The sequence below is a fragment of the Talpa europaea genome (assembly GCF_964194135.1).
Source record: "Talpa europaea genome assembly, chromosome: 8".
NCBI lineage: Eukaryota > Metazoa > Chordata > Mammalia > Eulipotyphla > Talpidae > Talpa > Talpa europaea.
In genome coordinates this window covers 121,645,571-121,669,999 of record NC_140075.1, presented here as the reverse complement: position 1 = coordinate 121,669,999, position 24,429 = coordinate 121,645,571, and the positions used below count along the sequence as shown (strand labels likewise).

The 24,429-nt window shown below is 66.1% G+C and overlaps 1 protein-coding gene across 2 annotated transcripts; it reads right to left on the bottom strand.

Annotated features, from left to right (window-relative positions):
• Positions 1 to 164: 164 nt before the first annotated feature.
• Positions 165 to 24,408, bottom strand: KLC1 (kinesin light chain 1; the record flags this gene model as incomplete). Of its 2 annotated transcripts, XM_084240072.1 has the most annotated exons (16): positions 165 to 288; positions 400 to 466; positions 3,848 to 3,914; positions 6,208 to 6,338; positions 11,033 to 11,194; positions 13,177 to 13,285; positions 14,240 to 14,307; positions 14,388 to 14,437; positions 16,176 to 16,275; positions 16,374 to 16,547; positions 18,264 to 18,365; positions 18,872 to 18,952; positions 20,948 to 21,177; positions 21,549 to 21,627; positions 22,421 to 22,651; positions 24,148 to 24,408. In XM_084240072.1, the coding sequence occupies 15 exons, from the start codon at positions 24,406 to 24,408 to the stop codon at positions 431 to 433; spliced, it is 1,881 nt and encodes a 626-aa protein (XP_084096198.1). The 2 variants fall into 2 exon arrangements, with proteins under 2 accessions (XP_084096198.1, XP_084096199.1); XM_084240073.1 differs by lacking the exons at positions 165 to 288; positions 400 to 466; positions 3,848 to 3,914 and having other exon boundaries at positions 6,204 to 6,338; positions 11,060 to 11,194.
• Between the last annotated feature and the right edge of the window lie 21 nt (positions 24,409 to 24,429).

The following is a 24,429-nucleotide window of genomic DNA, read 5'->3' as shown; positions in this document are numbered from 1 at the left end:
CTTCCCGGACGTCAGCTGCACCCCAGCCCCTCCCCCCCCCCCCCCCCCCCCCCGCTTACGAGTGTCTAAAAGGAACTGCAGACGCGAGATAAAGCCGCCTAAACTTTTAATTTTAGAAAATGTACAGTAAAGCGCGTCCGCGCGGGTCTGGCCCCGCAGGCAGCCGGGGTGTTGGTGGGCAGCGCCCACCGCAGCCGGGGACGACGAGGTTAGTGCTGCCGGCTCCCCGCCCGGGCCCTCCAGCCTCGCGCCGGCAGTCACGGGGCCAGGCGGGGCCCGGCAGCTTCACTGCAAGAGAAGGAGGCGGCGGTCAGGCCCGCCCTGCCCTGGAGACGCCAGGCAGTGGCCACGTGCTTGGCCGGCCCGGAGCCCTGGAGCCCCTGGCGGGCGGGGACTCACATTGGCGTTGGCGTCCTCCAGGCCACTGCCGTCACTCTCCGCAAACGGAGACTCTGCGGTGGCCGCCCTGCGGACGGAAACACAGCGGGACGCCATCAGGGGGCCTTGTGTGCTGAAGGGACGCCGGGTCTGTTCACCCGGCCCTGGAAATCCAGCCCAGGAGATCGGGGTGACCCCCTAGGTCACTCAGAGCAAGGGCTCAGGAGGACGGGCAGCTGCAGCGGCCAGGGCCCAGCCGCCCCCCATGGCCGGGCCAGGAGGCTGGTGGTGCTGGGGGGCGGGGGGGCGCACAGGGACGTGGGGAGACCTGGGTGCTGCGGGGGGGCGAGGGAGGACGTGGCGGTGACGCCCCTGCCCCCAGGACACCCTGCTGGACTGCGTGCGGAGGAAGGTGCCCATGCTGCTGGCGCGGGGGATGGCGCGCCTGCTGGTCATCGACTCAGTGGCGGCCCCGTTCCGCTGCGAGTTCGCCGGCCTGGCCGCAGCACCCCGCGCCCGGTGTCTGCAGTGGCTGGGGCGGGAGCTGCGCCGGCTAAGCTGGGCCTTCCAGAGCCCCGTGCTCTGCATCAACCAGGTGGGTGCCCGGCAGTGCCCGGGGGCTGGCTCTCCCGGGGGCTGCGCTGACCCTGCCCTGCCCCTCCAGGTGACAGAGACGGTGGAGGAGCAGGCCCCAGGCTGCAGGCCGCAGGGGTGAGTGGGCCGGGGCGGGCCGGGCAGGGTGGGACAGGGCGGGCGGGGGCGGGGCCGGGCCTCTGAGCCACTTCGGGTCTGTCCTGCACAGCCCCGGGGACGGGCGCGTGGCTCCAGCCCTGGGGGTCGCCTGGTCCAACCAGCTGCTGGTCAGGTTGATGGTGGATCGGCGCCGCCCCGAGGAGGGGCCCGGCCGCAGCCCACCTGGCCGCACCCTGCACGTGGTCTCCGCGCCTCACCTGCCCCCCACGTCCTGCTCCTACACAGTCAGCGCCGAGGGGGTCCGGGGGGTGCCGGGGACAGAGTCCGGCTGACACTGGCGTCCTCACCCCCCGAGGGGTGTCGCCCAGGCCGGCAGACACTGCGTCCCCAAGAACTCAGCGTGGCCCGCGGTGGAGCGGACGCCCCTACCTGACGGGAGGTGGGGGTGGGACGGCGTGGGGCCGCGGCCGCCACAGCGGACAGAGGAGCGGACAGCGCGGGCCGTGGGGATCGTGTCCTGCTGGCCCCCAGCCCGAGGGCCGGCCCTCGGGGCCCCTGCCCCCACCACGCTCTGGGCCTCGTCCCCCGGGCCCTGCCGTGTCCCCTGTGCTCCAGACTCAGACTCGTCCCCGGGGCGACCGTCCAGTCCTGGGACGGGCCCGCCCGCGCCCCGCCACCCGGCCTTGCCTCGGACACACCAACACGCCAGCAACGGAAGCCGCGGCAGCCCCCAGGGCCCTGCTCTGCTGCCCTCCTGACCCCGCGGGCTCAGCACCAGCCCCTCCTCCCGGGTGCCTGGGCCGCGCCGCCGAGGCTTGGCCACAGCAGCAGCCGCACCCGAGGGTCGGGAGTGAGGGGTGCAGAGAAGGGAGAGCCCTTTGGGCCTGCGGTGTGTGAGCAGCCTTCTGAAGAGCGCGGGACGTGGCAACAGGAAATAAAAGTCTTTATTCTTGTACTTAAACATGAGCAACCCCGGTACCCTCCAGGCAGCCGCTACAGCGAGGAAAAAAAAGTTCCAGAGAAAGTGCATTTCTTGGGGTGACCCACAGGCTTGGGGTACAGACCCAGCACAAGCACTGACCCCTGCAGGGCTGCCCCCCAGCAGCTGGGGGCACTCGCCCCCCCTGCAAGCACCCCAGGCCTCCTCAGTCCCCCCCACCAGAGCGCCGAGTCCTCCCCCAGGGCACAGGACTGGCTGGACAGCGCCACGTGCGGGTCAGCCCCGTGGCGGGGGGACGCACCGTCCGGGAGATGGGCTGGCGCCCCGCCTGGCCTGTGCCCGGTGTCCCCACGGCTCCCGGGGCTGCCCATGGGGCACACCAGTGCAGGGGCACACGCCCTCCGGCCGCAGTTGGGGTGTCTGCTCCGGAACGCGCACCCTGAGTGACGGGCCCTGAGCCGCGCCAGGGGACGAGCCCGGCCCTCAGCTCGGCCTGACCACGCAGACGGGCGCCCTCCGGCTGGCGTTCACATGCCGGGCCCCAAAGGTGCTGGCAGCGTCTCCACCCGCACGGCTGGAAGAGGGGCCCGGCCAGGCCTGGTCAGGCAGCAGCCCGCTTGCCCACCGGCAACCCGGGCCAGGACGGAGCACGCCTTCCGCGGGGACGGGTGCCCAGCGGTCCTGGAGGGCCTGTGGCTCCCCCGCGACATCCCCACGGGCCTCCGGCAGCCCGGCTGCAGCCCCGGGAGCACAGGGTGTCTCTGTCGGGGCCAAGGCTGTGGCTGCCGACCTTGCCCAGGGCAGGCCCGCCTGGATCCCGCCCCACGGCCCCCAGGCACGGCAGGGACAGCAGCTGTGGGGCCGGGGAGGGCCTGGCAGGCCTCGGGACCGCCCGGCCCGGCTGCCGGAAGGTGTTTGCCACCTGACCTCCCCGAGCAAAGCGGCCTCAAACTAGAAGGCGTGATGGCGGGCGGGCTGGGGCGTGGGGGCAGGGCCCGGAGCTGGCACCGAGAAGCAGAGCTCGCCGCGCCTGCACCCCGGGGACCCCGTGGAAGGGGCTCCGCGGACCGCCTTGGCAGGCAGGCCACGGCAGGGCCAGGCAGGGTGGGAGGGCACTGGGCCGGGCGAGGGGTGGGGGCGGGTGGGCGGCTCCCTCCGCCGGGTCTAGCTAGCGCCGGCCGCGTGGGCCAGGTCGGCGTGGCTGGTGCTCAGCACTCGCGCGTCTGCTAGACAATTATTTCGTTCCTGCGTGAAAAACAAAGGGGAAAACCACGCGTCACCAGCACCGCAGGCGGCGGCGGCTCGGGCGGGGCGGGCGCCCACGGGGGCCTTTCCGGAACAAGGTCCTCGCGGTCTCCAGGGGCGCAGAAGCACCCACCAGCGTCCTGCCCCTGCTGGGCTCCTCGCAGCGGGGAGGGTGTCCCTGGGCCCCGGGCGCCCGGTCACACGAACTCCCAGACCTGGGCCGTCACGGGCGTGGAAAAGAAACAAGCCGTAGGGGCCGTTGCTGATGGGCCCAGGAGGCCGCTGCAGATGTGAGGGAAACGTGCTGCTCGTGTTCCACACCGCCGAGGCGTGCGTGTGGGCGGCCAGCGCGCCGGCCGTGACACCAGTGACCCCCGAGAGCTCGGAACCCTGACAGGGCCACGGGGCGGGGGAGGGGCCCGAGGGCCGAGCACCCCACCACCGCTGAGACTGCCTCGCGGGCCGCAGCTGGGCCCGAGGAAGCTGCTGACGCCAGTGTGGGGATGGCCACGCGCCGGGGGGTGCACAACCCCGAGGACCCGGGCGCCAGGGAGGAGGCGGGGGAGGGGCGGGCCGCGGGGGGCTCCTTACTTGGAGACGGTCCTCCGCGCCCTCGCCGGCCACGTTAAGGACATTCAGGGAGCAGGCTCGCTTCATGCTGCCGCCGGGCGGGACATGCAAGGACAAAGGGTCAGCACAGGGTCCGGGGGAGACGCGCAGCCCCGAGCCCGGCCCCCCCAGCCCCAGGCGGGGCCTGAGTCTGCCCGGCCGCACCAGTTTTCTGGGGGAAGCAGCCCAGCACGGGGCTCCTCCCGAGGCGGGTTCACGGGCGCCCCGAGGCTGCGCCCTGGAGGTCACAGGCCCCCCGGCACGGGAGACGCCCTGTGCTAGCGGGCACCCTGCACGCTGGGTCCCCCACAGTTCTGTTAGAAGGGGGAGAACAAAGAGCTGCCGTTCACTGATAAAGCTACAAAGCTTCCTGCTTAGAAAGCAAAACTTAGAACATTGCGCGACTTCCCGTCTCTGAGAACACGCGGCTCGCGCGTTTCTCCTCCAGCCTGACGCCGCCCAAGGATGGCCCATCCTGCACATCACCTCCGGCCGGACCCCGCCCGGGCCGCCCTGGCGCCGAGGCCACGCGGGGCCGCGAGGAGGCTGCTCTGTGGGCGCCACGTCCACGCCACGCTGGGCTCGGCCCGCAGGGGGAGGCCCGGGCCCGGCCGCCAGCCCAGGGCACCCTGCCCGGCCAACGCAGACACGACGTCCCTGCCAGAAGCAAAGACCTGCGCCCACCCGCTGCCAAGCGGGACTCGCCGTGGGACCCAGGGGGCTGAAGACGCCCACTGCGTGCCGGTGGCGGCTGCTCTGACGGGCGGCTCCCGACCTGGAGCTGCTCGAGGACAGAGGCCGCCAGGGAGCCGTGTCCCGGCAGCCTGGTGCCGTCACCGTGACCCGGTCGCCAGCGGCCTTCTTCCAAGGCAGCTACACAGCTTGTCCTCGAGCCGCGTTCCCCCGTGAGACAGACACCGCCTCCCCGACCCTCTCTTCCGAACACGGGCAGCAGCGCCCAGTCAGGTCACGAGAGCCGCCAGCACAGCCCGGCTCCGCTGCAGCCACCCCGGCACCGACTCCGCCCAGAACTCGCTGGAAGCGCCGAGCGGCCGCCTGTGTTCTGCGCACCCACGGGAGCTGCTGGCGCCGCCAAGAACCTCATCTCCCAGCAGAAGTCACTGTCGCCTGGAGACAGCGCCCGCGCGCCCGGGGCGAGACCCCGGCCTGTCTTCAGTCCACCGGACAGCGCATCGGGGTGCACGGCAAAGTGTCGGCCGGCGCCGGGTCCCCCACGCCCGGCCACTGGCCCAACGCTGCCTGCACCGTGACCTTCTGGCCCACAGTGGCGCTCACGCAGCCCCAGTGAGACTCAGGCCGCAGCAGGGCAGGCTGGTGAGCGCTGAGCCCCGCGCGACCACGCTGGCCGAGCCCCCCGCCGCCGGGCGCCGCCCATCAGAGCCCGTCACCGGAGGTGCGGCCTCTCACCACCTCAGAGTCACCTGCCGCTCTCCCCGGAGAGCGGCCAGCGTCATAGGGACACGCGCTGACTCCAAACGCACTGCAGAGCCCACCGTCCCACAGAAGCCCCTGTGCGTCGGGGGCACTAGGGGCCCCCAGAGCAAGACAGCCCAGACCCTGCACGGAACAGCCGCAAGGAGGCGCCCCTCCTCCGCTTCACAGCCACGGGGCGGGGCGCAGCTGACAGGAGGCGCGGACAAGGCCCACAGCGGCCCTGTGGGAACACGGGCCGTCCTGAGACGGCAGGACTTCACGGGGTGCACGCTGAGAAGCGCGCCGAACAATCGGCCTGAAAAAGCGACGCCACTGAGCGCCGAGGACAGCTGACGCCCAGCCCCGCGAGGAGGACCCAGACAGGCCTCCAGCCCCCTCACGCCAACGTGAACCGCCTCGGGGGACCAGGCACAGGGCAGGCCCTCGCAGCCTCTCTGCTCCCCCGGCCTGGGCCCGCCGGCAGCCTCCCAGGCACACGCAGCGCCTGAGGTTTCCCGGCCTCCTAAAGAAACGCCTCGTCAGCCTTGTCAGCCTGAGCTTCCGCCGACCACCAGTCAGGCTTAGCACCGGGCTGCGAGCGCCTGACCCGAGTCCCGAGGGCGCCCGGGGAGAGGCCAGAGGAACAGGCAGCCCCCCGCAGCCAGTGGCCGGGCCTGCTCGCACTCTGAACGCGAGTCCCGTACACCCTTCTCCGCCTCCGAGCAGGGGCCCCCACAATGACTTCTGGGCCTCGGGGGGCGGGGATCAGGCTGGAACTACTGAACTCGCCGTTGCCAAGATCCGGAACTGGCCGGTGGTTCTCTGGAGCCGGTTCCACTGAGAGACGCTGTGCTTGGAGGAAAAATGGCCGTTAGCCGCCGGCGGGGGCGGGGATCGGGGATAATTACCCGGGGTTCTTGGGGTCACTCTCCCGGGAACTTCCTCCCTTCAGCTTCCTAACCAGCTTCTCACTGCTCCGTCTAATTGAGGCCCGGAGCTTGCTAAAGGAGCCACTGCGCCTTAAAGATCCCGTGCCTTCCTGAAAGAAACGTGGACAAATGTGAAGCCGCCAACGGTTGTCCCTCCCAAACCCCAAGGGGCGAGGCCGCGCGGGAGCCGGAATGGACATCGGGGTGGCCGCCGGCCGTGACCGGGGGGAGCTAGCCCTGGGGAAAGCCGGCCCGCTGTGCATGTAAGCACGCTCCGCGCACGCATCTGCCCATCAGAAACTCCAGTCAAGGAAACCCACTGCCCACGAAAACCTCCGGACGCAAGGACGTCTGAGGACGGCGGCAGTGATCCCCAGGGAAGCAGGCGTGGCTGCCCGGAGCCCGCGAGGGCCCCGCCTCAGCCCCACAGCCCGGCACTGTCGCCCCAGGACGTCTCCAGGGCGGTTTTGTTAAACGCTGAGCACAAAGGGGCCAGAGAGCCAAGCCAGATGCTCCCGCCAGACGGAAGCCGCAGCCTCAGACGCCGCACCGGGGCCGGCCCTGGCCAGCGGCGCGGGCGCTGCGTGAGAACAGGCGCGGCCAGCGGGCCACTCCCCAGAAGCTGCACGGCGCGGCCTTGGCAGGGCCAGGAAGCAGACAGACACCGAGACACGGTCAGCGGGTGAGTTTATTAGGAGTTAGAAAGACACGAGTACACAGTCACCGAGCACGAGAGGGTTAGTAGAGAGGAGCAGAGTCGCCGCCGCTTCACAGACTACACGGCAGATGCTACGGGGTGGACCCAGGGGGGAGCGGGCGCCTGGCGGGCGGCGGGCTCTGGGCATGCGGCAGGCCCCTCGCAGCCCCGGTCAGGCCACACCGCCGCCGCCGTGCGCCACAGACACCATGGGGACACCCGGCCGCCGGTCAGCGTGCAGCGTCCGCCCCAGCCCGAGCGCGGGGGACACGGCGCGCGGCTACCAGCGCACATCCACAGAGCGACACGCGCCAGAGGCCAGGAGCCCAGAAAGAACAGCAGCACCGAGAGGAGCGGCCAGTCACAGAGCTGGAGCTGACAGGATCCTAGGGGTTGCTAAGACGGCAGGCAGCACTGAAGAGAGAGGAAAGGCCGGAGGAGGAGCCGCCTCATGCAGGAGAGAGGGCCGCGCGGAGCTAGGCCTGTCAGACAGAAAGGAGAGAGCCGGTGAGACGCGCGGCCTCAAGCGCTCGCCAGGACAGACAGGGCGCCCTCCGCGGGGACTACAGGTGCCTCTGGGGCCGCGTGTTCCCCCCACAGCATGGTCAGCGCTGGCCCAGGCGCCACAGTGGCCCGGAGAAGCAGCTGGGCAGCGTTAGCCTCTCAGAGCCTCCACGGCGCCGACCGCCACGCCCCCTGACCCCGGCAGAACCTTCCCGTCAAACACCAACTTCGGGCGCTTCAGAACTCAGCGACCACCGACCGCACGGCGGCTCGGGCCAGCACGCGCCACCCGCAGAGGGGACGCGGCTCCGGCCTCTGCGGCAGCGCGTCCATGGCGCTGCCCGCCGGCGCCCGCCCGACTCACCGAGGGACGATGAGCAAGTCATTTAACCAGCCCGAGCTTCATTTTTCTCATCTTTAAAATGGAGAAATAAAACTTGTTACCAACCCCCCCGGGGATGTTGGAAGGACAAGAAAACACAAGTTCGTGCTGTGCTCGGGAAGAGGACGTTACATGGCGACAGGATGCCACGGAAGCGCGACCCCTGCTCTGCCCCACCTGGGGCTGCTCCCCAGCGCGAGGCTCCTGGGCCAGCCGGGGGGAGCAAGCCCGCCTCTCGCGGCTGCCTTCCGCCCGCGGCCCCGCCCTGCAAGCGCCATCCCGGGCACGGTGGGGCTCCCGGCCTCCGCGCTCCCCATGCGGGACGGCCGCCGCGGCACAGACCCCAGCCGGCCCCGGCCGAGGCCAGTGACACGCTGGACGCCAGCACCCGGCGGGGCCGGAGGCTGCGCAGAGGTCACAGATGACCTCGGCTCGCGCGGGACGGAGCGGTGCTTTCTGCTGTCTGTCTGTCTGTCTGTCTCTCTCTCTCGAGGACGCAGTCTTCCTAACAGCGTTTTTTAGAATAAAAATCACTCAGCGTCTGGAGGCCCCATCCCAGAAACCCTGAGCGAGGGGTCAGTGTAGAAGAACTTTTAAAACAGCCCCCTGGGGGCGCAGAGAGCGGAATGGGGAGCTGCGGGCAGGGCTACTTCTGAGGGTCCCATTGGAGAAAAGGAGGCAGCGGGAGCGGGAGGCGCCGCCCTGGGGCGCCTCCCGCCGACCACATCTCGCTAAGGGTCCACATCTCTGTCCGGAAGGCGCCCCCCACGGCGTGCTGCGCTTCAGCAGGACACCCAGAAAGAGCGGCTCAGGCCTGCCCGCAGCCCCCTTCCCTCCGAGGAGTCGCCCCCGGGCCCTGCATGGGCGAGAAGGTCGCAGCTGCGCCCCCGCGCGCACCACGGCTTCCTGCACGTCACCCAGCCCCGGCTCAGCCCGCACTGGCCCGGGTCCAGCGTCCGCAGGGGCAGGAGCCGGGCGGTCGGCTCCCTCTGACCAGGCGCGCTCTGACCGCTGAGAAGAGCCGGCGCGTGGGGGCCTTGCCGCCTCCGGCCACCGTCGCCCACAGCCGCACCCGCGGCTCCCAAGGCCGCTGCTCCCCACTTTCTCGGACGTTTTAAGGAACACACACAAGTCCTCTTCTGAAACATTAAAATCTACTGTCCTTCCAATCCAGCGCATCCATCTGTCCACCACGGCCAAGTCACTGCCCTGGTAAAAAAAAAACTTAAAAAAACTATAGCGAGGGGGGGGCCTCCCCTGGTGGCGCAGCAGTTGAGCGCCGGGCTGTGAAGCTGCCCGCGGCCTCTGCGGCGCCGATTCCATCCCGGCCCCCAGGAAGGGTCCCGCATGGCGCGCAGACCTCTCCTGCCGCCCGCTGCTCCCCTCAGCAGTGCACTTCGGTCCTTCTGCCTGCTCTGCTCCCCGCTCTGTACCCAGTGCTCATATAAATAAATAAATCTTTAAAAATAAATAAAATAAAACCTGCGATGAGACCTAGCACAGACGCCCAGAGCGAGGTCGAGATGTCTCCGCCTCACGCGCGTACTGAGAAGCCCTGAGGACGCCGCATTCTCAGTAAAATCCATGCTCTGGGCCAGAAGCCAGGGAACAGGGCCTGCTCCTACCCAGCTGCTGCCACCCTCGGTTCCCACTTGGCCTCTCGTCCACGCTGCCGCCTCGCCTGAGGAGCCCTCGTGCACCGGCAGCGGCACGGGCCAGGCTCCCGCGTCCGGCTCCAGCCAACAGGGCCTCAGGAGCTCCTCCTGGGCCAGGACAGAGGGCCTGAGTGGGCGGACGCTGAGCACAGGCGCCTGGCTCTTGAGTGCTGCCTGTGCCCCCCCACGGTGTGCTTGGGGATGCCCAGGCCCTCAAAGGCGGTACTGCCTCAGACCCTCGAGGGTCCTGTGGGGGCCAAGGTGCTCTTGGCCCTCGGGGTGAGCCTTAAGCAAGGCTCGCCTCTTCCCGCCTCTGCGGGCCCTGGAGAGAGGCCGCTAGGTGGGGGCAGAGGTCATTGTTCAGGGCCCTGAGGTCCAGACCCCACAGCCAGGGCGGGGCTGGGGAGTGTACAGCCCATCGCTGCGCCCCGCAGTAGACTCTGTCAAGGACGCAAAGCCCGGAGCCGCTGACAGCACTAAGTGTGGGGGCCAAAGCCAGCGGGAACAGCCACCCTACAAAGGGGGGACTCGCATGAAGGGGCAGCAGGCCCCTCGGTGCCGCCTACTCCATGCCTGAGGACAGCAGAGGCTGCCCTCACATGCCATCTCCCAAGAGGCAGAGGCCCAGGCTCCACTCGCAAGAGTCAAGACTGGCCCTCCGGTGCTGGACCGGGCACACGGCAGGCAGGTCTCGTGGGGACACAGGGAGGGGCTGCGGGCACAGCATCTGGGCCACAGGGGCCGCCCGGTCAGAGCAGGTGCGGACTTCGTTCTTGGCACCGCAAGACCCAAGCAAGGGAGCGGACGCCTCGGCCACGCAGCCCCTCAGGGGCTTCAGCACTCTGAAGGCCCAAAGAGCAGGTTCAAAAGGGTGGTCACACGATGCCCAGAGCTCCCTGCAATTCGGCAGACACCTGCCCGCTCACAATGACCACGCTGTGCCTCTGAACAAACCAAGACGAGCTGGACACGTGGCTTGCCCGAGGAGGCCGGGCCGGCTGCATCACAGAGCCGCACGCTGGGCTGAAAACTCAGGAGCCAGCGTCCCGGGGGGTGGGTGCCAGGAGAAAGAGTGTCCAGGGGCAAAGCAGGGGACAGATCAGAGCTAGCTGGCGGCCAGCAGGTGCCCAGCCCGGGAGGCCCTGGAGGAAGGAAGTGACTTCCTGACGGCAAGTCCCCCCCAGCCGTGCTTCCCTCTGAGGCACATGCATGGGCCTCGCAGGCCCACAGCGCCTGGCCGGACGCCAGTGCTTGGGTTAGCGAAGCAGTGGCGCGGACGAGCACAAGTTAGGGCCCTGCCCTGCCCAGCACACGCGAGAGGCCAGCTGCGGCCACACTGGGACAGCAGTGCCCGCCTCCGGCTTGTGGGAGATGAGAAGCCAGCTTCTGTGGGCTCCGGACAGAAAGACACCGGTCGCATCAGTGAGCACAAGCAACGGTTTCGGGTACAGCAGCAAGGTGACCTCATCCGAGGCTGCCAGGGGCCCTAAACTGGGGACGGGGTGGCCAGCGCAGGGGCGGGGGGGCGGGGGTGCAGACGGGCGCCTGCACGGGCGCCGTACTTACCCCGTTCCACTCTACGCTCATACTCACTTCCTCGCCTCCGTCAGGGCCGCTCTCGTACTTGACCACATCCGCGTGGAGGCTCTCCCGGCTCCGGCCCTTCTCCACGCTCTCGGGGTCACCCAGCACCTCGGCCACCCTCTGCTTGTGCACATTGTCGAGACCCTGTGAGCGGGGGGAGGGCCAGTCTGTAAGCCTCAGGCCGTCACGGGGGCTGAGATGCAAAGTCCACACTCTCAGCCACAGGAGGGGCAGGACAGGGCGCCGGGACACGCCCGGCTTGTGAGCGTGAAGCTGATGGGGGGCGCAGAGGCCCGCCCGCTGCTGCAAAGGCCGCGCTGGGGCTGCTGCCCTGGAGCCGCCCGATGGAGGCGGCGGACAGGTGTGAAGAGGCAGCGTGTGCGGATGGGCTCCTGACACAAGCCAGTGGGGCCCGCTGGGGTGAGGGCCACTCACCTTCTCTACATGTTGCAACTCCAGGGCAAGGTGCTGGGAGCCAGCCCCACATTTAACACATGGTTCCTGGTGTTTGTGCCTCCAAAACAAGCCCCTCTAAGCCCTCTGGGCCCCCCAATCTCGGTGCAGGCTTTCTGATGTCTCCTTCACAAACGCACCTCTGGAGCCAGGGCACGCTGGGCGGCGTGGGCTGTTCTGCCGGGCCGGGCCATCCAGGCACCCAGCCCACGGCCGAGAGACCCTGCCCGCAGCACCTGCTGCCACCGTGTCCTCCTGGGGCAGCCCCAGCCAGCACTGCACCACGGGCCTCTCACTCGAGCAGCCCCAGCCCATCCCCCCACCCCACGCCCGCCCCCGCGAGGAACATGCCATCACCGGGACAGCGCTTGTCCCAGGCAGCCCGGGTGGCAGGTCTCAGCTCCAGAGCCAGCCCCTGCCAGAACCGCACGACCCTGCACCGCCAGGCCCGCAGGGCACCGCCTCTGGACACCCCAGCAGGAAGGACGCCGCGAGGGCGCGTGAGGCCTGGCCGGGGCCACGACAAGGGCTCTGCCGGTCTTGTCGACGCCTTCCTCCTGTCAGACTGGTTGGAGAGAAAAGCTCCAAGGCGCACATTCAATCAGGTGGCCTCTGTGAGGGCTGGCCGCAGGCCCACGACCCCCAAGCAGCGCCCACAGGCACACAAGTCCCGGATGGAAGACACCCTGAGCTGCCTGGCCTGAGGCTGAAGAGAGACCTTCCAGCCACCTCCTGCGCACACCCAGACACCCGGCCGCTGGGTGGTCTCACGGGCCCCCGGGCCCTGTGACCACTGCCTGCCCCTCACCAGTGACAGCCAACGCCTGGGCCACACTGCTGGGGGCAGGGCCCCTGCGGTGACTGCCACGGGTCCTGGCTGATGGGACCCCGTCGGCCGCATGCAGAGCAGGAGCAGGGAGCCCCAGGAGGCACCTGCCCCTGGGGCACCACCTCCCCACCTGTGCTGTCCAGGCCACGTTGTCTACGTCTCTGGGCTGCTGCTTGGAACTTCTGCTGATGGCCGCGCAGCTGACATGCGGCTCATGCCCCGCCAAGAAGGCTCTCTGGGTTCAGAGGACAGGTCCGGGGACAGCACCCATCCCCAAGCCGGCTGCACTGCGCCGGAGCCCAGGATGCAGCCCCAGGCATCTGCCCACGGAGCCCCACGCAGGGGTGGGGCAGGGCAGCGACAGAGGCCTCGGACCCCAGATGCCACTGGTACACCAGCGCTCTGCGGCCGTCCAGCACTTGAGCCCCGCCAGCGCCGAGAGCCAGCACTCGGGCTCTGGGTGGGCGCGGCTCCGGTGGGCACACCGGGCGGGCTTTGGTACAAGAAAACCACACCCCACTCCCACGGCAGTGGCGCTGAGGGCCGTCTCTCGCGGCAGCCAGACTCAAGCGCGCAGTCACCACGAGCCTTCTCCCAAGGCCCGTGCAGGTGCCTGCCCCTCTGGCACGACCCGGCCCAGGCGCACCTGCCCACACAGCAGGTGCAGCTCTGACATGGCGGCTCCACCGAGCCAGTACGCCGCGGCACGGCACTGGAGCTCAGACCACGTGACCCCTATTGTCTGAGCAGGAGAGCGAAGACCCTCAGGCTCCACGCTGAGCTCTCGGCAGGGCGAGAAGGAGCCCGGCCCAGAGACGCAGGTGGGCGACTTGGCCCAACTGACCTGCTTCCGTGACCTCATAGCCGCTTCCTCCAACGTCTCCGCGGCTTCAAATTTGCCTTGACGTCTGTAAAGTGCCCCGAGATTTTTGAGAGTCGTCGTGACGGTTGGGCTGTTAACAAGCACAGGACATGCAGAGCCATTACCAGGACAGCCTCGGCAGCCAGGTCGACAACGCGGGGTCCAAAGAACTCATACGCCTCAGTCTGGTTGAAAATACCTTAAAGTTCTAACTGCAAAACCCTGAAAGTCTCCTCAGAAGTAGAAGTGCCCCCCCAAAACCAGAGCTTCAAGGGGCGGTCAGGGTGGACCCAGACCTCCCGCTGACACTGCCTCACAGGCACGGCCATACCCCTGCGCCCCACCCGAGGCCAGGCTCACCATCAGTCATGAGGGGTGGGGTCGGGCACAGCCCTTCACATCCTCTGTCTCCCCTCGGTGCAGGCTGAGCCCCCAGGCTGAGGCAGATTACTGCACAGGGCCCCGACAGCCACTCCCCAGGCCAGCACCACACCCAGCAGGGCCAGCGCGAGTCCCCAAGGGGGGCTGATCCCGCCCTGGGACAGGCTCCTGCAGACAGAAACTCAGCAGCTGCGTCCGTCCCTTTGGGGGGCGACGGGAGTGGGAGAAACAGCCCCACTGTGTCATCTGTGGCAAGGGTAGGAGAAGCCAGAGGGTGTTTATTCCAAACTAAGGGTTCAGCGCTTTCCTCAGAGACCATGATCTGAGCCTTAAGGGCTGAGCAAGAGTTAAGATGGGGAGAAGACAGCAAAGGAGCATTCCAGGAGGCTGCTGATGGGGTGCACAGGGCCAGCTGGGCCCACACCAGCCCCCACAACGAGCAGGCTCGTGCCTGTCCCCAGCGGCCCCCGAAACCCCCCAGGCAGCCTAGACAGCCGGTCAGCTCCAGTACACCCTGCCGGCCGTGATGTGGAGGCCTCTCCCTTACAAAGCTTGGAGGTCCAGAGTCTCGGGGAACAGGGACCCTGCAACCGCCTGAAGGAGTTGCCGTACTCGGCACCTACAAGCTGCCCCGCGGGCTCCCGGCCCCTCTGCAGGAACAGACCTGTCGACCTTGCAGGCCTTGTACCAGCCGCCATATTCTCCAAAAGATGCCCCGTCCTTCTGCTTGCCCTGAGGAGAGAGCGACCCCGCAGTGAGGGCCTGCTGGCACGCGTGTGCCTGGGAAGGCCCTCGGGGGGGTCTGTCCTCACTTTGCACTCCTCTCGCTCCTCGGCGTGCATCCAGATGGGCTTGTTCTCATCTAGGAGAGAATCACAAGGCGCAGTTAACGGACGCGTGCGAAGCGGTTCCATCCTGGGGCTGCAAACTCATCTTCCCTGGGATCCTCCGCAGGCGTCACTTCCCACCTCGCGAAAGAGGGAGTTGGCAGCAGAGCAGGAAGCCCTGCAGCCAGGCCCCGCCTCGGGCCTCCAGAGGCTGGGGGCAAAGGGGTGAACAGAAGATGGGGGGTCAGGGCACAACCAGAAGCCCTGACGGAAGCTGGGGCTGCTCGCCCCACACTCGGGGTGTCTGCAATCCGCGCAGCCTGACATCACAGTCTCAGGAGGCGCAGCGGGTGTGGGGCGGACACGCCGTGCAGAGTGGCGGGTGGCCGCAGACACAAGGGAAGTGTGGTTTCAAGGAGGAAACCAGCGAGCACAAAGGAGGGAGACGCTGGAAGGCGCGTCCGGGGGAGGATGGCAGGTGAGCTCCCCCCTCGGCCAGCAGGTCAGCTTCAGGGCTCCCCTGCAGGAGGCTGCTGGGAGACACTGGCGTCTCATGCCTCCAAGCCAAGCTCGGCAAGTCTGTGGCGTCCTCACTCCTCCGTGGGGTCCTGACCCGCTGCCCAGGACCACTGTGGAAGTTAAGGCAGGCCCCCTTCCCTGAAGGCCAGCGTGTGGCTACACTGACCACTGGCCACACTGCCGAGGAGGGAGTGGTTCAAACCCAGGTGCGAGGAGGAAGAGCAGAGGACCTCCCTGGGGGCGCAGAGTGAGTCTCAGTACCGTGAGGCTCTCCACAGCCCCTGCAGCCTGAGTGCGACACGGCCAGGGAGTGACCCATAGGGCACAGCAGGCCTCTCCTGACTCCCCACGGCTCCCCTCAGCAGCGGATGTCAGTGGATCTGCCTGCTCTGCTCCCCACCCTGTCTCTGGTGAATCCCCCCTGGCCCCTCTGGTCTGCACCCCACCTCTTAAATGCATAAACACTTTTAAAAAAAGAGGTGGTGCGGAGCTGAACTCGCCCACCCGTCGCCGTGGGCAGGCTCTGCAGACCGCTCACCCGGGAAGCAGAACTCCAGCCGGGCACTGCGGGGTGCCACCGGACAGGGGTCTCAGCTGCACACAAGACGGCCTGCATCCTAATGTGTGTGGTAACCCGAGAACAGGAAGCTGCGTCCAGGAGAACACAGCCGACTGGACGCCATGTCACCACCACAGCAGACAGCAGCCAGTAGGTCAAGGGAAACCAGCCTCCCCAAGTAGAATTAAGGAAAGAAGCCTGGGGGAGATGGCCCCGGGGCCACCAGGCCGGACAAGCCTCTATGGTCAGCGGGGCTGGGCAGCTCCTGCAACTCGACGCCCCAGAGTGGGCCACCCAAGCGCAGATGGCAGCCCTGCTCGGAGGATGCCCGGCGGCCAGCCCCTTGCCGTGTTAAGGAAACAAAGGCGATGGGCTACTGATGGCAGCTGAGCTGTCTGGCAGGCATGGGGTGGGCGCAGGCTCCGGGAAGGCAGCATGGAGGGCAGGTGGCAGAGCCACGGAGGGGCCACGAGGCCCAGGACTCGCTGGGGCATAGCGTGGCGTGGCGTGGCGTGGCGTGTGGGGGCAAGGGCCCGGGTATGAGCAGGTGGCGGGCGGGCCTATGCCTCGCCCTCTGAACGCTGTTGGGACAATCGATCCCAAACCTCAGCCCAAACCGCCTGGAAGGCTCTGTGCCAACGGGCCGCCCCCGGGCTCGCCGGGCAGAGCCACTCTCGGCGCGGAGCGTGTCTTACCGTCGACAGAACCGAACTCCCTTTCGTGTGCGCGCGTGAGGATCTCCTTGTACAGGGTCTCTGCTTGCTTGAACTTCCCTTGCTTCAGGTAGCAGGAAGCCTTCGAAGAGAGGTGCCGCGTCAGTGTCCCGACAGGACGCACGCCCCGCACAGTCACGTCTGGCCACAGCAGAGACAGCCGAGCCTCGCGTCACCTACCAGGTTGTTCTTGGTCTTGGCCACGTTGGGGTCGTCGGGGCCCAGCCGGGTCTGGTAGATGTCCAGGGCCCGCTGGTAGTAGTACTCCACCTCGTCGTACTTGCCCTGGTTCTGGCACAGCAAGGCCAGGTTGTTCAGCTGCTTGGCGACATCAGGGTGGTCCTTCCCCAAGACCTGAACACGAGGGAGCCGTGAGGGGCTGGGGCTGGGCCTCGCGGTCTGCAGGCTGGCTCCTGGGCCAGCCCTGGGCCAAGCAGCTGCTCAGCCACACAACGGACAGCACCGGCCTGTGTCCTACCCGAGCCCGGCCGACACACACACGGCCCCCGGCTGGGACGCGGCCACACAAGGCGAAGGTGAAGAGCCTGGGTTGATAAAGGCTGCTCGTTTAGCCCCCAAATCTGGAGAGCCCAAACCGAAACACAGCCCGTGCTGACCGGAGGGCTGAGCACCTCCCACACGCGATCCGAGGCCATGGCCTTCAGGGAAACCCCAGCTGTCCACGGCGGCCTGAGCATCCAGACAGGGTCACTGCCGTCGCCCTTCCATTCGGACACTGAGCTTGCTGGCTCTTCTTCAACACCTCTGCTCCCCCCACGGCCTTCGGGGGATGCCCCACCGCCCATCTTAGGGCACCCTCAGCCCATCCCCACGCAGCTAACACAAGCACATCACCTGCTTGCTTCTTTGCAAGAAACACTACCCAAAACTCTTCTTTACCCACTGAGTCTCTTACTGCCCAGCTCTCTGCTCAAACGCAAGCCCCGAGCGCACAAACCATGTCTTCCTCCTCATCTCAGCACCTGGAGAGATTGATGAACACACTGAACTGCCTCCTCGCTGCCTGGACAAGTCATTCACTCTCAGAACTGCTCTGGCCTCCCCCACGTGGTCCCCAGCCAGGCCCGCCGCCTCTCCGCCGCCTGTAAACCCCTGCCCTCCCGGCCCTCGGGGACAAGAGGCTGTGAAGGCGCCTGGGGACAGGGGCCAGACTCGGGCACCTGTGAAAGCCATCCCCAAGGCACAGGGCGCCCTGGCCTGGGGAAGCCCTGCTCCACCCTCTCCTGGAGCTGGATCCTGGACGCCAAGGCACCCTGCACCCCAAGGGCTATCTGTTCCAGGGCTCCCCGGGATGGAACTGTGTATCACCAACTCTAGCCAAGCCAGGACTCCCAAGTCCTTAGCACACCCTGGCTAGGGTAGTGAAAGAGCTTGAATACATAGGAATACATACAATGACTCACCACACACACCTCGAATCACCTGGTCCTTTCAGCCCCAGGCCACTCCACACCTGCCCACTTGCTCCCCGCCCCCGCAGAGGCAGGTGAGCAGCGTCCGCCTCCCGGGGCTTCCCACCAGCCCCTTCCCGCCTGCCCCTGCTACCTCCACCCCCTGGCCCCGATGCACCTTGCATTCACTCGCAATTAACCAGCTCTGTCACTGGCAAAAAGTCACCAAAACCCCAAGTGAAAACATTCCCCGCGGTGGCTGGGAGGGCCGAGTGCCGCCCTCTGCATGCAGTGTCAGGAGCGCAGCGCCCGGCCCAGTCAGCGACAGCAGCCCTGGTGCTGGCCAGCCGGGGCTCTGGGCTCACCTACAGCTCTGACGACGACGATCATGTCGTCTTTCAGGCTTAGCAGCGGCGTACCCCTTGCTGATGAGGACACGCCCATCCTCCAAGAATCCTGGTTTCCTGCTGCACCCCGGGGCCCTCCACGCTCAGGGTCACTTCCTGCTGCACAGGGGCTGGCTGCCCACCCCACGCCCACCCCACACCGCTGCGCTGGACAGGCTCGGTGTGCTGGCTGACCACCTTTGTAGGCCAGTTGTCGTTCGTGGTCATGGCCCGTCACAACCGAAGCGTGAGGCCCCCCCAGCCACCCGCACCTTCTCTCTGATCTCCAGGGCGCGCTTGCACAGCGGCTCGGCTTCCTTGTACTTCCCTCTCTTGCCGTAGAGCACCGCGAGGTTGTTCAGCGTCGCCGCCACCTGCCAACACAGAGGGCGGGGTCAGCGAGGCCCAAGCACAGGGAACGGCAGCCTGGCGGCAGGCGGGCCAGCAGCGCCCTGGGTGAGCGCAGAAAAGCACTTGACCCTCACGGGGACAGAGGTCACGAGGTTGCACTGAGGGCACTCCGTGTGGGCCAATCAAACATGATCTTGATTTTTTTAATTTTACTGGAAGCCACAAAGCCAACCGAAACAGATGTGTGCGCAGCTCTGACCGATTTTATAAAGATGACCATGAATTCTTTAGGAAAAAATTTACAGAAGAACATGCGATTTGATTTGGGATCAGAACCAGGCTGTGCTCCATTGGAGGCGGTGGGGACAGACACAGGAGCCCAGCCCGCCAGTGCCGCACGGCCCTACCTGCGCCAGCTAGTGCAGAGGCGGCTCCTAGCCCTTCCTGCTGAGGTCAACAGTAAGAGGAGTCGGGTCAATAAACGATCGGGGAGAACAGAACATGAAAGAACGAAGCAGCAGACACAAACCGCAGGGTGGTCTTTGCCCAGTGTCTTCTCTCGGATGGCCAAGGCATCGTTCAGCAGATTAGCCGCGTCTTTGTATTTATTCTGGTCTCTAAACGAGAAACACACGTTCAGTGTTTTCCACGTAGCTACGCCATCTTTTTAAAATTTAACTCTGGAGGGCCTCCCCGGTGGCGCAGCGGTTGAGCGCTGGGTTGCGAAGCTGCCCGCGGCCTCTGCTGCGCCGGTTCGATCCCCGGCTGCTCCCCGGCCACCGGAGGAGGGTCCCGCATGGTGCGCAGACCTCTCCTGCCGCCCGCTGCTCCCCTCAGCAGTGTGCTTCGGTCCTTCTGCCTGCTCTGCTCCCCACTCTGGCTCTGGTGAATTCTCTCACCCTCCTGCGCTTCTGACTGTACCCAGTGCTTGTATAAACAAAACAAACAAACAAACAAATATAATAAATAAATAAATAAACATGCCTCTAAAAAAAAAAAAAGTTATAAAAAAAAATAAATAAAATTTAACTCTGGAACTAAAAAAGTAAATGCTGGGCCTCCTGGTTGGCACAGGGGATTAAGCACTGCACTATGAGGCAATCCACAGCCTCTGCAGCATGAGTTCGATCCCTGGCCAGGAAGCAACCCACACGGTGCAGCAGACCTCTCCTCTCTCCCCGCTGCTCCCCTCAGCAGTGTACTTTGGTCGATCTGCCTGTTCTGTCCCCACTCTGTCTCTGGTGAATCCTCTCCCCCCACCATAGCTCTGGCCTGCACCCCAGTTCTTGGATGCATAAATAAATCTTAAAAAAAATAATAAATGAAGAAATAAATGTTAAGTTGCAGCTACTGAAAAAGCGAAATATTAATTTTTTTATTAAAAGAATCAAGTCAGGTGGTTACTAGACAGCCCGAGCAGAGGAGACGACCCAGCGGGCAGGCCAGACCACGCGCAGGGCTCGGGGCTAGAGCTGCTCTGCTCTGGGGTACAGCCTCCCACCCAGACCCAGGAGCAGAGTGGCCCCGCCCAGCAGGGGCTACCCGCACAGGGGAGCCAGGCTGCCCAGAGGCATGCCCCCATCAGACAGTGCCGAGCACGCCTGAGTCCTGGCTCTGCCGGCCAGCGTGGGGTCAGCTCCCACAGCCCCGGCCGACCGCAAGGCCAGCAGACTGTCCCACCCAGCACTGCTGGGAGAGCCAGGGCAGGACAGCGTCTGCACGCTGAGAGCCCTCACCAGCAGTACGTGCAAGTAAGCACACTGTGACACCTGGGGTGCACAACTGGCCCCCGTTTCCTAGAGAGGCGTGTGAGGTCTTACGGAAAGCAAGCGCCCCACCGGCGCCCCAGGGTAAGGCCAGCTGCCTAGTGCCCTCCTCACATGCCCAGCACGCAGACTTCTCAGCTGAGCAGGAGCCGCAGAGGGGAGGCAGCAGGGGGGCGGCGCCACAAGCCCTAGGCACACTCGGGTGAGTCTGTGGCAGACCCTTTGGCCCTCAGAGGCACAGAGTGACCCACACACAGGACCGTGGACAGGCCGGGGGCGTAAGGGCTGCCACAGACTCAGCCAGGGTCTGGGCCAACCTGGGTATGTGCTCGCTTCCTACGTGCTTTAAAGAAATCCCTCGTCCCAACAACGGCCGTGCTGCTCCATCTCGGACCTACGAGACAGGCTGACGGAGGACTCAAGGTGGCCCTGGAGTCCAGGGAACTACATGAGGGGACGTGCCAGAGCCCAGGCACAGCAAGCAGGGCCGGGGGGCAGGCAAGGGTCATGGGGGGCACTGGACAGACGGCGCCCCCAGGCCCAGGGGAAGGTGCCGACAGCAGAGCTGGAAGCTGCTCTGAACAGGAGGGCCTGGGTCTCGGCAGGCAGTGGGGCACAGTGGCTCTTCCGGCAGCTGACTGGGGTCACAGGCAGCGCTGCAGCACGGGGAGCCTGCCCCAGCGCGTGCTGCCTGCTGTGGACACGGCTACCAGCAACTTGAGGGGAGTCAGGTGCAGAAGCAGCTCATGCAGGTCACTGGGAATATTTGTTGTTACATTTGAAAGGGCAGGGAAGGATGGAGAGAGGCGCCGGCAGGGTCACGGAGCGCCAGGGGGCACTTGCCTGTACACCAGCGCCAGGATGTTCAGCATGGTGGCCACGTCAGGGTGGTCGTGGCCCGAAGTCTTCTCCAGGTCCTCCAGGGCCTGCTTGCACAGGGGCACAGCCACCTCGTAGCGGCCCTGCGAGGCGTACTGGATGACCAGGTTGTGCAGGGTGCGCAGGCGCGCCGGGATCTCATAGCCACCCTGCTGGGCTGCGGCTGCCGCGCTGCTGTGCTGCTGCTGGACTGTGGGGAGGGGCAGAGGAGTCCTGAGAGCACGCCCCCCCCCCCGGGCAGCCCACCGCCCCCACCGCCCAGACGCCAAAGCAGGCAGGGTCACGGCAAGCAGCGCTTGCCCACGAGCAGGGGAACCCTGGGTACCCACAGTGCCCACACGGGCCACTCTGATCTTCATACCAGGAGCCGGCCATGTCTGTGTGGCAGGAGTGGCCCCGGCCCGGGCTGGTCTAACTGGCCACTGCAGCTGCGGGCCCGTTGCTAGATGGCCTGGGGCGCACGGGAGAACCACGCGTGCATGTGCCAGGGAGGCGGACGCCCACCCATGCCTGCGGTGGGTGGGGGACAACCAGCTGCCAGGCTGAGCATGCCCCACTTACTCCCATGGCCCGGGTCGTCGTCCTCATTGGGGAAGAGGTCATCCAGGGGCTCTTTGGAGGAATCCGAGTCTTTGTCTTCCTGGAAAACCAACCCAGGACAGTGCAGGCTTACAAGTACTGTCGCCCCTGTATTTGAAATCTTTGAAATAAGCTTCAATTTAATTGAGCATCTTAGAGAAGGTGACTCATTATTTAGGCAGGACTACCCACAGAGCGGTGTGTCCAGAAGCTCGGCAGCGAGCTGCAGGCTGACAGATCAGCCCCTGGCTAAGAGCCAGCCAGGGGCAGCAAACCTGGGCTCATGCCTGAGACCCTTTGCCTTTGCCCTGGGGAGGACCAAGCAGAGCGGCGAGACTTTCGGCACAGATTTATGTGGATGCCAAGCGTGTGACCGCAGACTACAATGCACATCTCTGGATCAACTTCTCTGTGACTCAAATTATTCCAAAGTAAGTTCATTAAACAAAAGCTGACTGAATCAGGAGCAAGGGGTGGGTAGCAAACCATCAAGACTGGGGTGGACGGGCAGAGGAAAGGAATAACTGAGGCCCCCAGGAACGCCGAGCTGGCAGGCGAGAGCATGTCAGAAGCCACGGCACATGGGCAGGCGCGGACTCCAGGACGCAAGGGCCGTGGCTCTTGAACCGCAGAGCTCCCGCCCCAAGTCCAGGAGCCGGGCTCCAGTCCCACTGGGCCTGAAGGAAGAGCCCACGGCTGGTGGTCAGGCACCCCGCTGGGTAGGCCACGCCCATGCCTGCCCCCTGCACCCTGCACCTGCCTCAGGGCTCCGAGGCCTGCTAGGGGGCGCTCAGAGAGGGGCAGGGAAGTGCCCACAGGTGCCACCGGGCCGCGGCCCCCACAGAGCCACTCACAGACGGGGAGATGTCATCGTCGTATTTTTTCAGCTGGTTCATGAACTCCAGGTGCTTCTTCTCCTCCTCCAGCTGGGCCACCGACTGCTCGCTCTTCTGCAGCTTCTGCTGCGTGTTGGCCAGCTCATCCCGCAGCCACTGGTTCTCCTGGCAGAGCCGGCGGACCTGCGCGCGCAGCTTCTGCTTCTCCGACTCCACAGCGTTCAGGTGGTTGGACAGCGCCATCATGACCTGCGCACACAGAGGCTCATGCTCGGCCTCCCCAGCCCGGCCTGTGCCGGCGCACCCTGCCGTGCACTGGGGCAGAGAGGCCCTTCCTCTGTCAGCCGTCGCGCGCCAAGCTCAAGGCAGGTGGCCACGTGCTTGCAAGTCCTGCCACAATAGACTCTTTCTGTCTGAGCGCATCTCCGGGGGGGCAGCAGAGGAGACGCAGCGCCTCCTCTGATAAACTGTCCTCCCCCACCCCAGACAGCCCTTTCCCTGTGTGAGGCCCGCACGCGGGGAGACAGACTCGACCTGCCCAGGTGAGGCTCCCAGCAAGGACGGAACACACTGCCTATGTGTCCAGGTCCCTCTCAGGCACGGGCGGCCTGAGGCCAGGGAGGGCAGGAGCCAACTCCAGTCTCTGCCCGGTGCATCTGCCCTCCCTCCTCAGGAGCCTCCTCACTAGTGCCTGAACCCCAGCAGGCGGGGCTTTCTCCTCCTTTAACCTTGGTGCCTCAAGCTACAAAGGGACATTCATGCTCCTGCCGCCTCCAACAGCAGAACCTGAGGCAGAGCAGACCGCAGGGGCAGCTGCACCGCGACAGGGCCGGAGCGCTGAGAACCGGGTCCGCACAGGCACTGTGAGGTCTCTGCTGGGGAAACAGGGACCAGCTGCCCAGCAGCCCCCCGCACTTCACATGGGAGCTGAGAGAGAAGCCAATTTTTAATGTATTTAATTTTACCTAAAATATGCTGGCAAAGCAAAAGCTACGGGGGCCGTGGGAGCCCCTCCGCTCTGCTCCGTGTCTAGCCAGACGGGGCCAGAAGCACTGACCGCGGAAGGCAGCCTCATCTGGAGCCACGAAGCGGCGGCTGCGGGCCAGTATCCCGTCTCCCTCCTCCTCAGGCCCAGGAACCGGCACCCTCGGAGGGCAAAAGAGCTTGTCTGTCCCTTCACAGCTGGGCGCGCTGTGGGGCCAGGCTCTGCTGGCGCAAGGTGAGTGGAGGCTTGAGCAGATGCTCCAAAGTAAAGGGAGGAGGCGGCCCCTCCTGGACCTTCCCTGTCCCGGAACGGGGTCAGCTGGCTGCAGCTGTCCCCTCAGTCTTTGTCCCCCCGACCGGCAGCAGCGTGCAATGCCACGGGTGGCAGGACCTAGGCACCCCCTGACCCAGCAGCCACGGGCCCGTCTGGGCCACCTCGCGACAGGTAAAACGCCTGCCCCTTGAAGCCACCGCTGGCGCAGCGTCTGCGATGAACGCAGCCAAGTCTCATCCTGAGCGACACACACAGTCACCTCCGCTTTGGTCCTGCCTTTAAAACTCAGTCCTGCCCCCACCAGCCCTTTATGTGGCATATCCAACCACACCTGGTAGTGACTGCAAACAAAGACTCCCCTTTTCCAGGCTAGGCAGCTCGCGAAGCCCTCGCCATGCCGTCCCGGCCCCGTCCCGCCGCCCACTCCCACGCTGACCCCGCCGTCCCCCGGCCCACACCGTCCCCGCCCCCACGCCGTCCCCCTTACCTGCGCCTCACTCAGGCCCAGCTCCAGCATCTCCAGCGACTTGCGGATCATGTTGGATTTCTCCTCCACCAGGTTACTCTCGTCATCTTTCTTCAAGCACTTGAGCGTCTCGAGCAGACTCTGCAAGATGGAGTTGTGCTCGTTCTTCAGCGCCTCCAGCCCCTGAATGACCTGCTTGGTCTTAGAAATGATCTCATCCTGGGTGAGCTTCTCCAGCTTGTCTTCCTTTATGTACACCATTGTGGACATGCTGTCGTGCATCCTGGAAGAGCAAAAGGAAAG